Genomic DNA, 22,506 nt, shown 5'->3' on the forward strand with positions numbered 1-22,506 from the left:
GCGACTCAAATGATCAAGGGTCTGAAGAACAAGCCCTATGAGGAGCGGCTTAAGGAGCTGGGCATGTTTAGCCTGAAGAAGAGAAACTGAGAAGATATGATAGCCATGTATAAATATGTGAGAGGAAGCCACAGGGAGGAGGAGGGAGCAAACTTGTTTTCTGCTTCCCTGGAGACTAGGACGCAATGGAACAATGGCTTCAAACTACAAGAGAGGAGATTCCATCTGAACATGAGGAAGAACTTCCTGAGTGTGAGAGCCGTTCAGCAGTGGAACTCTCTGCCCCGGAGTGTGGTGAAGGCTCCTTCTTTGGAGGCTTTTAAACAGAGGCTGGATGGCCATCTGTCAGGGGTGATTTAAATGCAATATTCCTGCTTGTTGGCAGGGGCTTGGACTGGATGGCCCATGAGGTTTCTTCCAACTCTTTGATTCTATGATTCTATGATAGAATTGAACCAATCAGGGCATACAGGACTCCCATGACCAACAGAAAACACTAGAAGGGTTTGGTGAGCATTTACCTTGAGTCTGGGAGTTGTAGTTCACCTACATCCAGAGAGCACTGTGGGCTCAAACAATGATGGATTTTGACCAAATTGGCACAGATGCTCAATATGCCCAAATGTGAATGCTGGTGGAGTTTGGGGGAAAATAGGCTTCACATTTGGGAGATGTAGTTGTTGGGATTTATAGTTCGCCTATAATGAAAGAGCATTCTGAACCTCACCAATGATAGAATTGGGCCAAACTTCCCACACAGAACCTCCATGACCAACAGAAAATACTGTAGGTTCTTGTGGGTTTTATTGGGCTATAGGGCCATGTTCTAGAGGCATTTCTCCTGACGTTTCGCCTGCATCTATGGCAAGCATCCTCAGAGGTGTCGGAATTAGGAATATGGGTTTATATACCTGGGGGAATCTTTTGTTGAGAGGTGTTAACTACACAGAGAAGCCATTGTGGATACAAGCATGTGGACAATTTCAACAGAAAGGAGGAGACCATGAAAATGAACACAATCTGGCTACCAGTATTAAAAAACTCTAAAATTACAACAGCAAAACAGCAGAGAGGAAACAACCAGGCACATCTTAACACCTCTCAACAAAAGATTCCCCCAGGCTCAGCCAGGCCTTCAAATGCTGATGAAGGTGGTCAGTTGAAACATTCACACCTAGCTCCAGCAGAGAAGAGCTCTTTGGCCCACCCCAGATATATAAACCCATATTCCTAATTCCAACAGACCTCACTACCTCTGAGGATGCTTGCCATAGATGCAGGCGAAACGTCAGGAGAAATGCCTCTAGAAAATGGCCATATAGCCCGAAAAAACCCACAAGAACCTAGTGATTCCAGCCATGAAAGCCTTCGACAATACAGAAAATACTGTGTTTTCTGATGGTTTTTGGCAACCCCTCTGACACCCCCTCGCAACCCCTCCAGGCGTCTCGACGTCCAGGTTGAGAAACATTCCTGAACATACCTTCCTTTGCTTTCTACCTACTGATTTATGTGGCTTCCTTTCTGGATTGTTCTCCGAAGTGTGCTGCTTTTCCCCTTGCTGATGACCCTTTTTGCTTTGACCTGTGCTGGGTTCCCAATGAGGAGCAACATCCCGCCCTGCCTGCTTTCCTGCAAACTCCAGCTGACCTGCCAACTCAGACAGCCTGTCTGCAAGGCCTACCGAAAGCGGCTCCTTCCCACCTCCTTGGGCGCTTGGACAACTGATAAGCCACGAACGCTCTGCAGCTTCTCCGCAAGAGACGTGCCCAGCCGCTCAGGGCTTATTTCCCCCCATTTTTCTTCCTTGAAGGAGAAGTGCTTCATTCAGAGCAATGGGAGGGAGTGTTGAATGAAAGGAAATGAGCTTTACCATTCCACACTGTGATCCTGGCTTGCATCCGGAACAGATACACCATTGCAAGTCAATCAGGTGGATTTTGCAGACATGCCAGTCAATCGTTTCCAACATTGTCTTGAGCATTGTCTGTGTGCATTCAGAAGTAGACCTACAAGCCACTCTAAATACCTTCACAGAAGCATACGAGAAGCTCAGCCGGTCATTGTGTTAGAGACCCTAAATTTAGGTCTTTTTAGGTCCAGTTGCGGGAGCACGTTATTTTAGTTTCTTCATGAAGAAGACGGACAGCCAGGCAACTTGCACAGAAGTTACCTTCAAGTGACTGCCGTGCCGTCTTGGCTTTTGACCACCAAATATATAGCCTCAAGTAAACAGGAACATTTTTTGTCATGGAAAAGTACTCTCTTTCCAGCCCCCTCTCTTTGACCTTTTGATGGAAGTACCTTTTTGTGCACGTGGTCTCTGCGCTTCAAAAACAGTCTTTGAAGCTAACCACAGGCATCCTGTGTAGGAAGTACCTTTTAAATGTCACTTCTTGTTTCTTAAAAAAAACCACTTTCTTCCATATTGCTCTTTTTAAGTCAGAGAAAGGGTATCTCTCTCTTTTGCTGATTTTTGTTAGCTTTTCACCCAAAAGCCCCTTCAAAGACCCTTTCAATTGAACATGGAAAAAACCAAAGTGCTCTACCAGCAGTCACCAGGCAATCCCTCTCCAATGCCAGAGATACAGCTTAATGGTGTAACATTAGAAAATGTGGACTATTTCCGCTCCCTTGGCAGCCACCTCTCCACCAAAGTCAACACTGACACTGAAATACAACACCGCCTGAGCTCTGCGAGTGCAGCATTTTTCTGAATGAAGCAGAGAGTGTTTGAGGAGTAGGACATCCGTAGGGATACCAAGAGGCTTGGGATAGCAAGAGGGATACCAAGAAGCTATTGTTCTCCCAAACCTGCTATACGCCTGCAAGACATGGACTGTCTATGGAAGTCACATGCAACTCCTGGAACGATTCTATCAGCGCTGCTTCCGGAAAATCCTGCAAATCTCTTGGGAAGACAGGCGGACAAACATCAGCGTTCTGGAAGAAGCAAAGACCGCCAGTATTGAAGCGATGGTCCTCCGCCATTGTACAGGAGGGTAAAACTACTGCCACCAATTGTTCAAGATGTGGTTGATTATGGAGGGAATTAATCTCAGGCCTCAAATGTTGATAAGAATATATTATAGAGGAGGCCAATTATTACTTGTAAATTAAGTTAACTGCCACCAACGTGAGGTAATTGAGGTACCACCGATGAGATCTGGCTCTACAGACGCAGATTAATTGAGATGAGATGGTCTTCAACAAAAGATAACAAGTTTATTGTGTACAAAGCATATGGTTGCAGGCTGTTAAATAACTTATAGAACTTTGAATATCACTTGGTTTGTAATACAATCCACTCTTTCAGATGACACAGCTCGTGGCTAACTTTTACTGAGGTGAAGCTCTTTAGAGAACAATGTTTCCTAATATGAATAGCCTTCCAATTTGATCTTTCTTTGATCAAATCCCTGATCTCTAGTCCTTCCTTGACTAGGGATCTTAACAAGCTCCCTTTAGTCTGCTTTGACTAAAGAAACTGGCCAGGTTTCTCTCTTCAGCCCTCCTAGACTGAAAAACCTCCAGCTGCTCACACACACCTCTCTCCCAGGCTTTTCCAAGCCTCCACACTCTCCTACACTCTCAGGCCCCTTCAAGCCTCTAACTGCTGTTCTTTTTAAAATGCACATCACTTTTCCTTCTTGGCTCCGCCCACTTTTCACTCTCCTGAGCTAGCCTGCCTGGTCTCCTTGGCAACGCTCACTGTGGATTCAAACCAGATAACTCTAGTTTTAGCTACTGTTGCAAACACAAATATATACTCTAACAGTTAAACACATACATAGTATCAATGACTTCTGCACAGCCATCAACTCCGCTGGACTGGCCATGCTGTCTGGATGCCCGACCACCATCTCCCAAAGCAGTTGCTCTACTCCGAACTCAAGAACAGAAAATGCAATGTTGGCAGGCAGGAAAAGGGATTTAAAGATGGGCTCAAAGCCAAGCTTAAAAACTCTGTCATAGACACTGAGAACTGGGAAGCCCTGGCCCTTGAGCGCTCCAACTGGAGGTCAGCTGTGACTAGCAATGCTGTAGAAATTGAAGAGGCACGAATGGAGGGCAAAAGAAAGAAACGTGCCAAGAGGAAGGCACGTCAAGCCAATCCCGAATGGGACCGCCTTCCACCTGGAAACCAATGCCCTCACTGTGGGAGAAGATGCAGATCAAGAATAGGGCTCCATAGTCTGTTGAAATTGTCCACATGCTTCTTGTGGATTTCAATGGCTTCTCTGTGTAGTCTGACATGGTGGTTGTGGGAGTGGTCCAGCATTTCTGTGTTCTCAAATAATATGCTGTGTCCAGGCTGGTTCATCAGGTGCTCTGCTATGGCTGACTTCTCTGGTTGGAGTAGTTTGCAGTGCCTTTCATGTTCCTTGATGCGTGTCTGGGCGCTGCGTTTGGTGGTCCCTCTGTAGACTTGTCCACAGCTGCATGGTATACGGTGGACTCCTGCGGAAGTGAGATATTGTACTATGTTGTACTAATATTGTACTATGCTAATAATATATTGTATGTATATATACCTTGTAAGCTGCTCTGAGTCTCCTTTGGAGTGAGAAGGGCGGCATATAAATGTCATAAATAAATAAGTGAGAGGATCTCTCTCATCCCATTGATATCCACAAGCATGTGAACAATTTCAGCAGAAAGGAGGAAACCATGAAAATGAACAAAATCTGGCTACCAGTATTAAAAAGAAAACTCTAAAATTACAACAGCAAAACAGCAGAGAGGAAACAACCAGGCACATCTAATCACCTCTCAACAAAAGATTGCCCCAGGCACTAACAAGCCACACCAAACAACTGCCAGGCCATCAAATGCTAATCAAGGTGGTCAGTTGAAACATTCACACCTAGCTCCAACAGACAAGAGTTCTTTGTCTCACCCTGGTCATTCCACAGATATATAAATTAATTGTTAATTGTTGTTATATGTTGCATTGAATTATTGCTGTTTTTACTGACTGTGAACTGCTGTGAGTCGCCTTCGGGCTGAGAACAGCGGTATAGAAGCAAAGTAAATAAATAAAATAAATAAACCATTTTCCCTAGTTCCAACAGACCTCACTACCTCTGAGAATGCTTGCCATAGATGCAGGCGAAATGTCAGGAAAGAATGCCTCTAGAACATGGCCATATAGCCCGAAAAAACCTACAACACCCCAGTTATTTTATTAGGTTGTTGTAGGTTTTTTCGGGCTATATGGCCATGTTCTAGAGGCATTTTCTCCTGACGTTTGGACCACAAGCATGTGGACAATTTCAACAGAAAGGAGGAAACCATGAAAATGAACAAAATCTGGCTACCAGTATTAAAAAGAACCTCTAAAATTACAACAGCAAAACAGCAGAGGGGAAACAATCAGGCACATCTAATCACCTCTCAACAAAAGATTCCCCCAGGCACAGCCAGGCCAGTTTCCTAGTTCCAATAGACCTCATTACTTCTGAGGATGCTTGCCATAGATGCAGGCGAAATGTCAGGAGAAAATGCCTCTAGAACATGGCCATATAGCCCGAAAAAATCTACAAGAACCTAGTGATTCCAGCCATGAAAGCTTTTGACAATTATTTTATTGTTTTTAAGTGTGTGTGTTTTTGGACTGCAAATAAGATATGTGCAGAGTGCATAGGAATTCATTCATGTTTTTTTTCTTCAAATTATAATCCGGCTCTCCAACAGTTTGAGGGGCTGTGACCTGGCCCTCTGTTTACAAAGTTTGAGGACCCCTGCCTTAAAGTCATTGCAAAGTCGTTCATGTCACGGGAGCCCACAAACATATCCAGCTCCCTACCAACCTCATACTGAAGAACGAAAGGAGAGGTGTTTGCTATTTCTTTCCTCCCTTAAAGAAAAAGCACTGTAAAGAAAATATAGCTATTGTGCGGGCCCCTCCTCTCGAATTTTTTTTCACGTTGTGACACAAAGGCAGGATGCAAAGGGCTCATGTAAACAACATTATCTGGGGAAAGGGCTGCATTTTGTTGCATGGGAGAAAATCAAGCGACTGCTTTGTTATTGTGGGGAGGAAGACCCCCAAAGGAAGGCTGGGGAGGGGGGCAAGGAAAGGAGGCCACAGAAAGACAAAGCAGGCCAAAGATTATGGAAGAGCCAAAGCCAAGGCCGTGCTTCCTCTTCCATAGATTTATATTGCCTTCTTAATTATGATTTTCCCCACCTTTCCTCTGGAGAGATCAGGGACCTCTCTCTTTTGTGCCCCCTTTTAATAACATCCTATATCGCCTACTTAGAATAATAGAGTTCTAGAGTTGGAGGAGACCTCGTGGGCCATCCAGTCCAAACCCATTCTGCCAAGAAGCAGGAAAATTGTATTCAACGCAAAGACTAACCCCGAAAAAACTCAATCAGTACTTAAAGTTGGTTATGTTGGGCAGGTTTGCTCTAAATCAGTGTTTCTCAACCTGGGGGTCGGGACCCCTGAGGGGGTCGCGAGGGGGTGTCAGAGGGGTTGCCAAAGGCCATAAGAAAACACAGTATTTTCTGATGGTCATGGGGATTCCATGTGGGAAGTTTGAGCCAATTCTATGGTTGGTGGAGTTCAGAATGTTCTTTGATTGTAATGAACTATAAATCCCAGCAACTACCACTCCCAAATGTCAAGATCTATTTTCCCCGGACTCCACCAGTGTTCACATTTGGGCATATTGAGTATTCATGCCAAGTTTGGTCCAGATCCACCATTGCATGAGTCCACAGTGCTCTCTGGATATAGGTGAACTACAACTCCCAAACTCAAGGTCAATGCCCATCAAACCCTTCCAATGTTTTCCATTGGTCATGGGAGCCAAGTTTGGTTCAAATCCATCGCTGGTGGAGTTTGGAATGCTCTTTGATTATAAGTGAACTATAAATCCCAGCAACTACAACTCCCAAATTACAAAATCAATCCTCGCCCAACCCCACTAGCATTCACATTTGGGTGTATTGGGTATTCATGCCAAGTTTGGTCCAGATCCACCATTGCATGAGTCCACAGTGCTCTCTGGATATAGGTGAACTACAACTCCCAAACTCAAGGTCAATGCCCATCAAAACCTTCCAGTGTTTTCCATTGATCATGGAAGCCAAGACTGGTTCAAATCCATCGCTGGTGGAGTTCGGAATGCTCTTTGATTATAAGTGAACTATAAATCCCAGTGACTACAACTCCCAAATTACAAAATCAATCCTCGCCCAACCCCACTAGCATTCACATTTGGGTGTATTGGGTATTTGTGCCCAGTTTGGTCCAGTGAATGAAAATGCATCCTGCATATCAGATATTTACATTATGATTTATAACAGTAGTAAAATGACTGTTATGAAGTAGCAATGAAAACAATATTATGGTTGGGGGTCACCACAACATGGGGGACTGTATTAAGGGGTCACGCCATTAGGAAGGTTGAGAACCACTGCTCTAAATGCATTGTCAGTGGGGTCCAGTGTGCTCTCCGGCTGTAGGGTAAACTCAGGGGGGGCTCAACCCATTACGCAAAGTAAGCATTTGCAGCATAGTTCATTTTGCCCAGGGGCGCTCTTGAGGCGCTCTTGGGGGGAAATAGACCTTGACATATGCAAGTTGTAGTTACTGGGATGTATCGTTCACCTACAATCAAAGAGCATTCTGAACTCCACCAATGATGGAATTGAACCAAATATGGCACACAGAACTCCCACGGTGAACAGAAAATATATATCAGTGATTAGTTGGGGGGGGGGGGGGGGATACTGTTTGCTTACTGTTGAAAATTACCTAGGGCCACCTCTAGGTAAACTACAACTCCCACTCAAACCCTCAAACCCCTCCAGTAGGTTGAGTTAGTCATGGGAGTTCTGTGTGCCAAGTTTGGTCCCGGTCCATCATCGGTGGAGGTCACAATTTCCCTGGTTGTGGGTGAACTACAACTCCCAGAAAGGAAAACCAGTTCCCCCAAATCCCTCCAGTAATCAAATTGTGGCACATCATGTCTGTGTTCCAAGTTTGGTCCAGATCCATCTGTGGTTGGGTTCACAGTGCTCTCTGGATATAGGTGAACTACAACTCCCCAAATCAAAGTGAATTTCCCCCAAAGAACTGTGGTATTTTTTGCTGGACATGGGGGCTCTGTGTTCCAAGTGTGGCCCAATTCCATCTTTGGGTATTCAAATTTTGGTATATCAGGTATTAATGCCAAGTATGGTCCAGATCCATCGGTGTTTGGTTCACAGTGCTCTCTGGATATAGGTGAACTACAGCTCCCTCAAATCAAGGTGAATTTCCCCCAAAGAATTCTGGTATTTTTTTGCTGTCATGGGAACTCTGTCTGCCAAGTTTGGTCCAAGTCCATCTTTGGGTATTCAAATTTTGGTATATCGGGTGTGCATGCCAAGTATGGTCCAGATCCAGCGTTGTTTTGGTTCATAGTGCCCTCTGGATGTAGGTGAACTACAACTCCTATAAATCCCTCCAAAGATCTCCAGTATTTTTTGTTGGTCATGGGGCTTCCGTATGCCAAGTTAGCTCCAGGTCCATCATTGGTGGAGTTCCAATACTCTTAGATTGTAGGTGAACTATACATCCCAGTACCTACAACTCCTATAAATCATGGTGAATTCTCCCCAAACCTTTCTAGTATGTTGAGTTGCTGATCAATTCCTCTGTTTGCTGTGTGGCATAGAAAAGAATAGAAAAGGGTCAAGGGAGAGGCAGTGGGCGGGGTCATGCAAATTCCACACCAATGGAGACAGTCAGAAATACTGGGATTTCTGTGGTGGAGGCAAACAGAAAATCTAGGATGAAATTGTCTCCGCATGAAAACCTTCACTTGGTTGGTGGGCAGTGTGGTGTTGGTGGAGGACATTGGCAGGGCTCTTGGACATGTTCATGATGCTCACTATAACCTGCAATGTCATTTTGGTGTCTCCTGAGGAGTGGGAGCTATAGCTGTTTGTATAAGTGGACACCCCAGCCATATATACACATACATATTTTCACTTTTATTATGTTTATAGGTTTATTGCATTGTTTTAACAAGATTGGCCACTTTGCAGACCTATTAAGAGTAAAACTGTTATATACATAACAACGACAATAATAATAATAATAATAATAATAATGTTGTTTTAATATTAATAGTCCTTAGGTTTTATATTGCATTGCTTTTTATATTCCATTGCCGTGGATGTAGCGTACCTGGATTTCAGGAAGGCCTTCTTCGACAAGGTCCCCCATGACCTTCTGGCAAGGAAACTAGTCCAATGTGGGCGAGGCAAAACTACGGTGAGGTGGATCTGGAATTGGTTAAGTGGACGAACACAGAGAGTGCTCACTAATGCTTCCTCTTCATCTTGGAAAGAAGTGACAAGTGGAGTGCCGCAGGGTTCTTCCGTCCTGGGCCCGGTCCTGTTCAACATCTTTCTTAATGACTTAGATGAAGGGCTAGAAGGCATGATCATCAAGTTTGCAGACGACACCAAATTGGGAGGGATAGCCAATAGTCCAGAGGACAGGAGCAGAATTCAAAATGATGTTGACAGATTACAGAGATGGGCCAAAACTAACAAAATGAAGTTCAACAGTGACAAATGCAAGATACTCCACTTTGGCAGAAAAAATGAAATGCAAAGATACAGAATGGGGGACAATGCCTGGCTCGAGAGCAATACGTGTGAAAAAGATCTTGCAGTCCTCGTGGACAACAAGTTAAACATGAGCCAACAATGTGATGTGGCAGCAAAAAAAAAGCCAATGGGATTTTGGTTTGCATCAATAGGAGCCTAGTGTCTAGATCTAAGGAAGTAATGCTCCCCGTGCTCTATTCTGCTTTGGTTAGACCACATCTGGAATATTGTGTCCAATTCTGGGCACCACAATTCAAGAGAGATATTGACAAGCTGGAATGTGTCCAGAGGAGGGTGACTAAAATGATCAAGGGTCTGGAGAACAAGCCCTATGAGGAGCGGCTTAGGGAACTGGGCATGTTTAGCCTGAAGAAGAGAAGGCTGAGAGGAGATATGATAGCCATGTATAAATATGTGAGAGGAAGCCACAGGGAGGAGGGAGCAAGCTTGTTTACTGCTTCCTTGGAGACTAGGACGCGGAACAATGGCTTCAAACTACAAGAGAGGAGATTCCATCTGAACACGAGGAAGAACTTCCTGACTGTGAGAGCTGTTCAGGAGTGGAACTCTCTGCCCTGGAGTGTGGTGGAGGCTCCTTCTTTGGAAGCTTTTAAGCAGAGGCTGGATGGCCATCTGTCAGGGGTGATTTGAATGCAACATTCCTGCTTCTTGGCAGAATGGGGTTGGACTGGATGGCCCAGGAGGTCTCTTCCAACTCTTTGATTCTATGATTCTATGATTCTATGTTTTTAACACCATTGGCCACTTTGCAGACCTATTAAGAGTAAAAGTGCTATATACATAATAATAATAATAATAACAACAACAACAACAACAACAACAACAATGTTGTTTTAATGTTAATAGTCCTTAGGTTTTATATTGCATTGTTTTTGACACTGTTGGCCACTTTGAAGGTCTGTAAAAGTGCCATATACATTACAACAACAACAACAACAACAACTTTCTGTCCCATTTGGATTTTTGTTCTTTATGGAGTTTGGCTAATTATGAACCATTTAAAAATTTGCTTATTACAAAATACAAACTTACGGTTTTCCGATTGGAAAAAAAAAAAAACTGTATTCAAAGTTGTAAAATTGCAAGAGAGATGGTGCAAAGCCACAAATGCGCAAACACACGTATAGGTTGCTCACAGAGGTGCCTGCACCATGTTGGATTCTGATATGAGATGCAGCATTTGGGCACATCCGAAAGCTAGGCGTTTATTAATGTGTTATGCAGATGGCAGAATTCTCTTGATGCAGAAATTAGATCCTCTGGGTACAAGATTTATGAACATCAGGGATTTCTTTGAGGTTTGAATAAACTTGGAGGCTTAAACAGGAAGGAAAAGATGTGAAAGATGCTGTGCCTTTCATGATAAGGATGATCCCGTTCCTCTTGCAATGACTGTATCTGAAGGAATGAAAACCTCTGGACAGGAAGGGAAATATTTGGCAGTGAGAAATGCACCTGAATTGCGCCCTCATGTGGTGCCATTGTTTAAATTTTGACTTTTGGGGTGGGTGGGTGGTTTTGGTTACCAGGATAGCTCAAACTCCAAGACTGCCCTTTCTTGGTTGCTCCTTACTCACCTCTTCCATAAGTGTAGGTAATAAGAAAAAGCAAATAGACTTGTGCAATCTGGGTAAACATTGACCCGTTTCATGTCCCGGCTTTCAATTTTTTGGGGGAGCCTTCTGAAATCGAGAAGGCAGATATCTGTTTTTGCTCTGGGGTGCCAAAAGTTCTGTTTTCTATTGGCCCATTATGGGGGGGGGGGGACTTCTGAGGGTCCCTTTTCAATCATTTTAGACATTTAAGCTCTACTCTCGAGGAGACATGCTCAGCTGGAGTCAGGTGCATGCTTTAAGGGAGTTTCTTACCTGTTTCTTATTCTAAAGGAAGCACTCAGCTGCAGGCAAGCACGTGCACTTTCTCGGCCTGCACACCACATGCACTCCAAGGCAAGGAGGCAAGTTTACTCTAGAGGAGGTGCTCAGCTGCAGACAGACATGCAATTTCTGGGCCTGCACACCATACTCACTCCGAGGCAAGGAGGCAAGTTTACTCTAGAAGAGGTGCTCAGCTGCAGGAAGACATGTGCAATTTCTGGGCCTGCACACCACACTCTAGAAGAGGTGCTCTACAAGAGGTTTACTCTAGAAGAGGTATACTCTAGAAGAGGTTTACTCTAGAGGAGGTGCTCAGCTGCAGACAGACATGTGCAATTTCTGGGCCTGCACACCACACTCACTCCAAGGCAAGGAGGCAAGTTTACTCTAGAGGAGGCGCTCAGCTGCAGGCAGACATGTGCAATTTCTGGGCCTGCACACCACACTCACTCCAAGGCAAGGAGGCAAGTTTACTCTAGAAGAGGTGCTCAGCTGCAGGAAGACATGTGCAATTTCTGAGACTTCACACCACACTCACTCCAAGGCAAGGAGGCACGTTTACTCTAGAGGAGGTGCTCGGCTTCAGGCAGACATGTGCAATTTCTGGGCCTGCACACCACTCACTCCAAGGCAAGGAGGCAAGTTTACTCTAGAAGAGGTGCTCAGCTGCAGGCAGACATGTGCAATTTCTCGGACTGCACACCACACTCACTCCAAGGCAAGGCGGCACATTTACTCTAGAGGAGGCGCTCAGCTGCAGGCAGACATGTGCAATTTCTCGGACTGCACACCACACTCACTCCAAGACAAGGCAGCACATTTACTCTAGAGGAGGCGCTCAGCTGCAGACAGACATGTGCAATTTCTGGGCCTGCACACCACACTCACTCCAAGGCAAGGAGGCAAGTTTACTCTAGAAGAGGTGCTCAGCTGCAGGCAGACATGTGCAATTTCTCGGACTGCACACCACACTCACTCCAAGGCAAGGAGGCAAGTTTATTCTAGAGGAGGCGCTTGGCTGCAGGCAGGCACACCTTTCTGGATGTGCTTGCCACATGCAGTTTCCAAGTCAAGCAGGCAAAATTACTCTAGAGGAGGCACTCAGCTGCAGGCAGGCACACAGGCTTTTGGGCTTGCATGCCACACTCACTCCAAGGCAAGGAGGCGGGTTTACTCTAGAGGAGGCACTCCGCTGCGGGCAGGCAGACACACATTTTCTGGGCATGCATGCCACATGCACTTTCCAAGTCAAGGGGGCAAGTTTATTCTAGAGAAGGCACTCAGCTGCAGGCAGGCACACATGCTTTCTGGGCCTGCACACCACACTCACTCCAAAGCAAAGAGGCAAACTTACTCTAGAGGAGGCACTCGGCTGCAGGCAGGCAGGCACACATTTTCTGGGTGTGCATGCCACATGCACTTTCCGAGTCCAGGAGGCAATTTTACTATAGAGGAGGCACTCAGCTGCAGGCAGGTGGACACACTTTCTGGGCCTGCACGCCACACTCACTCCAAGGCAAGGAGGCAAGTTTACTCTAGAGGATACATGGCTGCAGGCAGGCACACATTTTCTGGGCATGCATGCAACATGCACTTTCCAAGTCAAGGAGGCAAGTTTACTCTAGAGGAGCACTCAGCTGCAGGCAGGCGCACACGCTTTCTGGGCCTGCACACCACACTCACTCCAAGGCAAGGAGGCAAACTTACTCTAGAGGAGGCACTCGGCTGCAGGCAGGCAGGCACACATTTTCTGGGTGTGCATGCCACATGCACTTTCCGAGTCCAGGAGGCAATTTTACTCTAGAGGAGGCACTCAGCTGCAGGCAGGCAGACACACTTTCTGGGCCTGCACGCCACACTCACTCCAAGGCAAGGAGGCAAGTTTACTCTAGAGGATACATGGCTGCAGGCAGGCGCACGTTTTCTGGGCATGCATGCAACATGCACTTTCCAAGTCAAGGAGGCAAGTTTACTCTAGAGGAGCACTCAGCTGCAGGCAGGCGCACACGCTTTCTGGGCCTGCACACCACACTCACTCCAATGCAAGGAGGCAAGAGGATACATGGCTGCAGGCAGGCACACATTTTCTGTGCATGTGTGCCACACACACTTTCCAAGACAAGGAAGCAATTTTACTCTAGGGGAGGCATTCAGCCACAGGCAAGTGCGCATGCTTTCTGGATCTGCACGCCATACTCACTCCAAGGCAAGGAGGCAAGTTTACTCTAGAGGAGGCACTCAGCTGCAGGGAAGTGCATGTGTTTTCTGGGCCTGCACATCACATGCACTTTCCAAAGCAAGGAGGAAAGTTTACTCATGAAAAGTAGATGAGGGGCTCCCACCTGGAAACCAATGTCCTCACTGCGGGAGAACATGCAGATCAAGAATAGGGCTCCACAGCTACCTATGGATTCATCGCCAAGACACTAAAATTGGAGGACCATCATCCTTGGCACTTGGCTGCAGGCAGGCACGTGTGCTTTTTGGGCCTGCACATCCCACACATGCACTCTTTCCAAAGCAAGGCGGCTGCTCACGAAAAGCAGGTGAGGGGCTCCTGCTTGCTTTCATGTCGAGCTGAATTTCATACCAGGAGGAGGCTTCTTGTTACATGCTTCCGAAGGTAACAAAAGTAACAAAAGAACAGGTGTAACAAAGGAAAACAGATCAGCACACAACTCTAATAGCAAAGCCAAAACCATTTGCAGAGCGTTGCCCAGGGATCTCATATTAGAGTTGCAAAACATGTGTCTAGAACAGTGGTTCTCAACCCTCCTCATGCTCTTAATACAATCCCTCATGTTGTGGTGACCGCCAACCATAACACTGTTTTTGTTGCTACTTCATAACAGTCATTTTCCTACTGTTATAAATCATAATGTAAATATCTGATATGCAGGATGTATTTTCATTCACTGGACCAAACTGGGCACAAATGCCCAATGCAACCACATGTAAATGCTAGTGGGGTTGGGGGAGGATTGATTTTGTAATTTGGGATTTATAGTTCACCTATAATCAAATATCATTCTGAACTCCACCAGCGATGGTTTTGAACCTAATTTGCCACACAGAACTCCCATGACCAATAGAAAACATTGGAAGGGTTTGGTGGGTATTGACCTTGAGTTTGGGAGTTGTAGTCCACCTATATCCAGCGAACACTGTGGACTCATGCAATGGTGGATCTGAACCAAACTTGGCACAAATACTCAATATGCGCAAATATGAACACTGATGGAGCCTGGGGAAAATAGACCTTGACTTTTGGGAGTTGTAGTTGCTGGGATTTATAGTTTATTACAATCAAAGAAGATTCTGAACTCCACCAACAGAATTGGCTCAAACTTCCCACATGGAATCCCCATGACCATCAGAAAATACTGTGTTTTCTGATGGTCTTTGGCGACCCCTCTGATACCCCTTCGCGACCCCCTCAGGGGTCCCGACCCCCACATTGAGAAACACTGGTCTAGAATGTGAGACACAAGAAGAATTGCAAAGTGATCCAGCACTATTGTGTCATTCATTCACAAGGAATACTCGGCTCAAGAAGTGTGCTTCTGCTTAAAGTCTATTGAAATGGTTTTCTGCAACAGACAAGGCAAAGCAGCCCTATTTGGAGCTTGGCACTGGGGAACTGTCCAGCAAAACTTCTCCTGAAACTGGTAGCTTCCTGTCCAGAGTGGTGCAAAGCGGCTTGGAAGGGGTCTCAAGCAAATCCAAGAGGTCAGGGATACATCTAGTGTAGAGGTTCTCAAACGTTTTCAGCCATGGAGCCCTTTTTGAAGCAAAAGTTTCCAATGGACCCCGAGAAATGGTTATATTTACGTTATATATAATATGTGTGTGTGTGTGTGTGTGTGTGTGTGTATAAACAAGATGATGATGATGATGATGATGATGATGATGATGATGATGATGATGATTGGAGCAACCCCAGGGACTATCCAGTTGGAGTCTGATGGAGGCTCTTTATTTTTATGCTTTTAGGTAGAAGCTGGATGGGGTGCTTTGGTTGTGATTTTCCTGCATGGAAGAAGGGGTTGGACTGGATAGCCCTTGGGGTCCCTTCCACCTCTAGGATTATATACTTCTATGACTCTCCTTACTGACTTTTTCCTTCTGTGCTTTGCAGACCCCAAAATGCCCTTTGTGGACAACCCGGCGCACCCCGATGTCATCTACATAGAGAACCCACAGACTGTGATCACTGTTCCCTGTCGCGTGACCTCGCCGGACATCAGGCCGATTCTGCAGCTGGTCAGTGCCATTTTGACGAAAAGCCACATCTCCACTGCCATCTAATAAGCCAGTTTCCGAATCTAGATGATCTACTCTGAATGGGATTACACAGCTGTGTGGATTTATGTAATCCAGTTCAAAGCAATTCATCTAGAGTCAGAAACTGGAGTATTAGATGACAATGCAAATCCACCCTAAATCCCTTCCCATCAGAAGTGTTGGAGTAAAGAAAAACTATCCCAGGCTTGCTTTTAAACCAGTGTTTATCAACCTGGGGCTCAGGACCACTGGGGGGTCATGAGGGGGTGTCAAAGGATGGAGAACATCAGAAAACAAAGTACTTTCTGTTGGTCATGGGGGTTCTCTGTCTGAAATTTGGCCCAATTCTGTCGTTGGTGGAGTTCAGAATGCTCTTTGATTGTAGGTGATCTATAAATCCCAGCAACTACAACTCCCAAATGTGAAATCTATTTCCCCCAAACTCTGCCAGTGTTCACAATTGGGCAGATTGAGCATCCGTGCCAAGTTTGGTCCAAATCCATTACTGTTTGAGTCCATAGTGATCTCTGGATGTAGGTGAACTAGTGCTCTCTGGATGTAGGTGAACTAGAACTCCAAAACTCAAGGTCAATGCCAACCAAACCTTTCCAGTATTTTCTGTTGGTAAAGGGAGTTATGTGTGCCAAGCTTGGTTCAATTCCATTGTTGGTGGAGTTCAGAATGCTCTTTGATTGTAGGTGAACTATAAATCCCAGCAACTATAACTCCCAAATGGCAAGGTCTATTTTCCCCAAACTCGACCAGTGTTCACAACTGGGCATATTGAGCATCTGTGCCAAGTTTGGTCCAAATCCATTATTGTTTGAGTCCATAGTGATCTCTGGATGTAGGTGAACTACAACTCCAAAACTCAAGGTCAATGCCCACCAAACCCAGTATTTTCTGTTGGTCATGGGAGTTCTGTGTGCCAAGTTTGGTTCAATTCCATTGTTGGTGGAGTTCAGAATGCTCTTTGATTGTAGGTGAACTATAAATCCCAGCATCTACAACTCCCAAATGTCAAGGTCTACTTTCCCCAACTCCACCAGTGTTCACATTTGGGCATATTGAACATCCGTGCCAATTTGGTCAAAATCCATCATTGTTTGGGTCTATAGTGCTTTCTGGAAGTAGGTGAACTACAATTCCAAAGAACTACAATTCTGGAAGTAGGTGAACTTCCAGAACTACAATTCTGGAAGTAGGTGAACTACAATTCCAAAACTCAAAGTCAATACCCACCAAACCTTTCCAGTATTTTGGGTTGGTAAAGGGAGTTCTGTGTGCCAAGTTTGGTTCAATTCCATTATTGGTGGAGTTCAGAATACTCTTTGATTGTAAGTGAATTATAAATCCCAGCAACTACGACTCCCAAATGTCAAGGTCTATTTCCCCCAAACTCTACCAGCATTCACATTTGGGCATATTGAGCATCCGTGCCAATTGTTTGAGTCCATAGTGCTTTCTGGATGTAGGTGAACTACAATTCCAAAACTCAAAGTCAATGCCCACCAAACCCTTCCAGCATTTTCTGTTGGTCATGGGAGTTCTGTGTTCCAAGTTTGGTTCAGTTCCATCACTGGTGGCGTTCAGAATGCTCTTTGATTGTAGGTGAACTCTAAATCCCAGCAACTACAACTCCCAAATGACAAAAGTCAATCCTGCACAATGCCACCATTGTGTATTTCATAGAATCCTAGAATCAAAGAGTTGGAAGAGACCTCCTGGGCCATCCAGCCCAACCCCATTCTGCCAAGAAGCAGGAATATTGCATTCAAATCACCCCCGACAGATGGCCATCCAGCCTCTGTTTAAAAGCTTCCAAAGAAGGAGCCTCCACCACATTCCGGAGCAGTGAGTTCCACTGCTGAACGGATCTCACAGTCAGGAAGTTCTTCCTCATGTTCAGATGGAATCTCCTCTCTTGGAGTTTGAAACCATTGTGTCATGTCCTAGTCTCCAGAGAAGCAGAAAACAAGCTTACTCACTCCTCCTCCCTGTGGCTTCCTCTCACATATTTATACATGGCTATCATATCTCTTCTCAGCCTTCTCTTCTTCAGGCTAAACATGCCCAGCTCCTTAAACCGCTCCTCATAGGGTTTGTTCTCCAGACCCTTGGTCCAGTGAATGATAATACATCTTGCATATCAGATATTTACATTGCAATTCGTAACAGTAGCAACACGACAGTGACGAAGAAGCAACACAAATAATTTTCTGGTTGGGGGTCACCACAACATTTATTTATTTATTTATCGTGTCATCCGCAACCATTGTATTACAATTCTAACAGAGCAAAACAAACACACAGATTAAAAAGAAAAAGAAACACAGATTTTGCAAATTTGGTAGTTGGTTAAATGTCCTTTGACCAGTATCTGGCCACTTGGAGTGCCTCTGGTGTTGCCGCAAGAAGGTCCTCCCTTGTGCATGTGGCAGGGCTCAGGGTGCATTGCAGCAGGTGATCCGTGGTTTGCTCTTCTCCACACTCGCATGTCGGGGATTCCACTTTGTAGCCCCATTTCTTAAGATTGGCTCTGCATCTCGTGGTGCCCAAGCGCAGTCTGTTCAGCGCCTTCCAAGTCGCCCAGTCCTCTGTGTGCCCAGGGGGGAATCTCTCATCTGGTATCACCCATGAATTGAGGTGCTGGGTTTGGGCCTGCCACTTTTGGACTCTCGCTTGCTGGGGTGTTCCAGCGAGTGTCTCTCTGTAGATCTTAGAAAACTATTTCTAGATTTATGTTGTTGACATGTCAGGTGGTGCAATACTGGCTCAGCACCTTCCAAGTCGCCCAGTCTTCTGAGTGCCCAGGGGGGAGTCTCTCATCTGGTATCACCCATGAATTGAGGTGCTGGGTTTGAGCCTGCCACTTTTGGACTCTCGCTTGCTGGGGTGTTCCAGCGAGTGTCTCTGTAGATCTAAGAAAACTATGTCTTGATTTAAGTCATTGACGTGCTGGCTGATACCCAAACAGGGGATGAGCTGGAGATGTCTCTGCCTTGGTCCTTTCACTATTGGCTGCTACTTCCTGACGGATGTCAGGTGGTGCGATACCGTCTAGGCAGTGTAATTTCTCCAGTGGTGTGGGGCGCAGACACCCCGTGATAATGTGGCATGTCTCATTAAGAGCCACATCCACTGTTTTAGTGTGATGAGATGTGTTCCACACTGGGCATGCATACTCAGCAGCAGAGTAGCATAGCGCAAGGGCAGACGTCTTCACTGTGTCTGGTTGTGATCCCCAGGTTGTGCCAGTCATCTTTCGTATGATGTTGTTTCCAGCGCCCACTTTTTGCTTGATGTTCAGGCAGTGCTTCTTGTAGGTCAGAGCACGGTCCAAAGTGACTCCCAGGTATTTGGGTGTGTTGCAATGCTCCAGTGGGATTCCTTCCCAGGTAATATCCTCAGAGCTCGGGATGCTTGTCTGTTCTTAAGGTGAAAGGCGCATGTCTGTGTTTTAGATGGGTTGGGGATCAGTTGGTTTTCCCTGTAATAGGCAGGAAGAGCACCTAGAGCTTCGGAGAGCTTCTGTTTTACCATCTCAAAGCTGGTAAAATGTTGTTTCTAGCGTCCACTTTTAGCGTCCTCATGTTCCACAACATGAGGAACCGTAATTAAGGGGTTGCGGCATTAAGAAGGTTGAGAAACACTGATTTGAACACTAAAAGCTCCAAGTGTTATTTTTAGAAGGGTGAACTTTCCTCACCCCGACTTGATGCCAAAGAGTGTGCCGGCCATTTCTTGGTAGTGGGCGGATGTTTCCATTTTGGGCACTACAAAATCGGAGATGGTTGTTTCTCTTTCGAAGGAGAAAGATGGGGTGGAGCCGCACGAAAAAGGAAAGTTGGCCTTGGAGGTCCAAAAGGAGACCTCTCCCAGGCGGACCTCTTTGGGAAGGTGCGTGTTTCCCTTGCCTCTTCCCGTCGAAGGCAAGGACGCGAGTTGTTTTCGCCTTTGCTGGGAAACGCTGTGCGGAGACACGCTGACGGCTTCCTGTCCTTAGAGGAAGGAAGGTGTCGAAAGGATTGGACAAATTTAGCACATCCTCCTCCAAATTTAATAACCGATCAGTGATTTCAAGTTTGACAAACCAAAAGAACCTTGGGAAAGAGGAAAAGTTACTCCGGTACTTTTGCAACTCTTTGGGTGGCTTATTCTGCCTTCCTTTTCTCTCTCATAGATATATATTTAAATAGACTACTGCAACGCTCTCTACGTGGGGCTGCCCCTGAAGACGGCCCGGAAGCTGCAACTAGTCCAACGCGCGGCAGCCATGATTCTAACAGGAGCGGAGCGCAGGGAGCACACAACCCCCCTGTTGCACCAGCTCCACTGGCTGCCGATTTGCTACCGGGCCCAATTCAAGGTGTTGGTACTGGCCTATAAAGTAGGCCTGGGTAACAATGCAAAAATTTGTTTCTAAAATCGATTTGTAATTGGGGTGTTTTTTTGTTTCGATATTTAAAATAATTACAAAATTTTCCAAAAAAAAAGTTCGGTATTTACGAAATTTCGTAAATATTTACAAAACATTTTGTAAAGATGGCGCCCTTTTTTTCCAATATTTTTTCAATATTTTTTAAATTTAATTATTAATTTAGTAGAATAGGGAGGAGAAATTATTATTAAGGAGGGAAGGCAGGCACTCACTCTGGCGGGCCCTCTCGCTCGCCGCTCGCTCGCCGCTCGCCCTCTCGCTCGCCCTCTCACTCGCCCTCTCGCTCGCCGCTTGCCCTCGCCTTCTCGCTCGCCGCTCGCCCTCTCACTCGCCCTCTCACTTGCCGCTCGCCCTCGCCCTCTCGCTTGCCCTCTCACTTGCCCTCTCGCTCGCCGCTCGCCCTCACCTTCTCGCTCGCCGCTCGCCCTCTCGCTCGCCCTCGCCCTCTCGCTCGCCCTCGCCCTCTCGCTCGCTGCTCGCCCTCTCGCTCGCCCTCTCGCTCGCCGCTCGCCCTCGCCCTCTCGCTCGCCGCTCGCCCTCTCGCTCGCCCTCGCCCTCTCGCTCGCCCTCGCCCTCTCGCTCGCCGCTCGCCCTCTCGCTCGCCCTCTCGCTCGCCGCTCGCCCTCGCCCTCTCGCTCGCCGCTCGCCCTCGCCCTCTCGCTCGCCCTCTCGCTCGCCCTCTCGCTCGCCGCTCGCCCTCGCCCTCTCGCTCGCCCTCGCCCTCTCGCTCGCCCTCTCGCTTGCTCAGCCGGCGCCGAGAGAGGAGAGCTCCCAGCAAGCCAGGCGGCCATCTTACGTATTTCCGAAATGGACGGAAATACAAAATTTTTTGGCGCCTGCCATTTCGATATTTAAAAACACTTCCAGGTTTAAAAATATGTTTTGTAATCGTTTCGTAATTCAAAAATTAACGAATTTTTTAATGAAATACGAATTACCGAAACGAATTGACCAGCCCTACTATAAAGCCCTAAACGATTCCGGCCCAAGATACCTATCTGACCGCATCTCGGCCTATGAACCCACCCGGACTTTGAGATCTTCCGGGGAGGCCCTGCTCTCGATCCCGCCAGCCTCTCAAGCACAGTTGGTGGGGACGAGAGATAGGGCCTTCTCGGTGGTGGCTCCTCGGCTGTGGAACGCCCTTCCTGCAGATGTTAGGCTGGCACCATCTCTCATGACATTCCGTAGAAAGTTGAAGACCTGGATGTTTGTGCAGGCATTTGAGTAATTTAGTGCAATTCTGGTAATGTGAACATAGGAACGGAACAATGGACGATGAATTTGGATCACGTTTTGGATGACGAGGCGATCGGGGGGGGGGGGTTGTGATAATTGTGTATTGATGTTGTTATTGCTAGTTATGGAATTGTGTAGTTTAACTGCTATGGTATATTGATTGCTGCTGTTTTTATTGTCTTTGTGTTTACTGTCTGGAAACCGCTGTGAGTCGCCCTCGGGCTTGAGATACAGCGGTATACAAGAATAGTAAATAAATAAATAAAATAAATATTCCATAATGAACTTTTTAAATATTTTAAATTAAAGAATTGTACAACAAAAACACACGCAAAAAGAAAAGCAACTTACAAACATAGACATCGAAAAACAATTGTTTATTTATTTATTTATTTATTTTATTTATTTATTTTTTGCATTTATTGACCGCCCCTCTCAGCCCGAAGGCGACTCGGGGCGGTGAACAGCAACAAAAAGACAGAATACAGTAAATCTAGACAGTACATACCAGACAATACAACATAACATATACCTATACTAAAAATCCGCTTCGTCGAGTCCTGGGGTCATAGCCAATTTCATAATCCTAGTCCATTCCAGTGTCGTTCAAGATACTCTCAGTTGAAGGCCTGCTCGAAGAGCCATGTTTTCAGGCCTCTCCGAAAGGCCAGCAAGGAGGGCGCCTGTCTCACTTCAACAGGGAGGGTGTTCCACAGCCGGGGGGCCACCACCGAGAAGGCCCGCTCTCTCGTCCCCGCCAGACGTGCCTGTGAGGCAGGCGGGACCGAGAGAAGGGCCTCCCCGGATGATCTCAAGGCCCTCGTGGGCTCGTAGGCCGAGATGCGGTCTGCAAGGTATTTTGGGCCGGAACCGTTTAGGGCTTTGTAGGATAATACCAGCACCTTGAATTGGGCCCGGTAGCGAATCGGCAGCCAGTGGAGCTGGGACAGCAGGGGCATTGTATGCTCTCTGCGTCCTGCTCCCGTTAACACCATGGCTGCCGCGCGTTGGACTAGTTGAAGCTTC

The 22,506-nt window shown here is 46.3% G+C and overlaps 1 protein-coding gene across 2 annotated transcripts in view; it reads left to right on the plus strand.

Annotated features, from left to right (window-relative positions):
• The window catches only part of LOC132763093 (vascular endothelial growth factor receptor kdr-like), a 290,667-nt gene that overhangs the window by 82,897 nt on the left and 185,264 nt on the right, over positions 1 to 22,506 (plus strand). For both annotated transcript variants that reach the window (XM_067471671.1, XM_067471670.1), the window contains exon 4: positions 15,655 to 15,779. In XM_067471671.1, coding sequence (XP_067327772.1) covers positions 15,655 to 15,779 — 125 coding nt within the window. The remainder of the gene's footprint in view (positions 1 to 15,654; positions 15,780 to 22,506) is intronic.

Source organism: Anolis sagrei, chromosome 10 (assembly GCF_037176765.1).
Source record: "Anolis sagrei isolate rAnoSag1 chromosome 10, rAnoSag1.mat, whole genome shotgun sequence".
NCBI classification, from domain to species: domain Eukaryota; kingdom Metazoa; phylum Chordata; class Lepidosauria; order Squamata; family Dactyloidae; genus Anolis; species Anolis sagrei.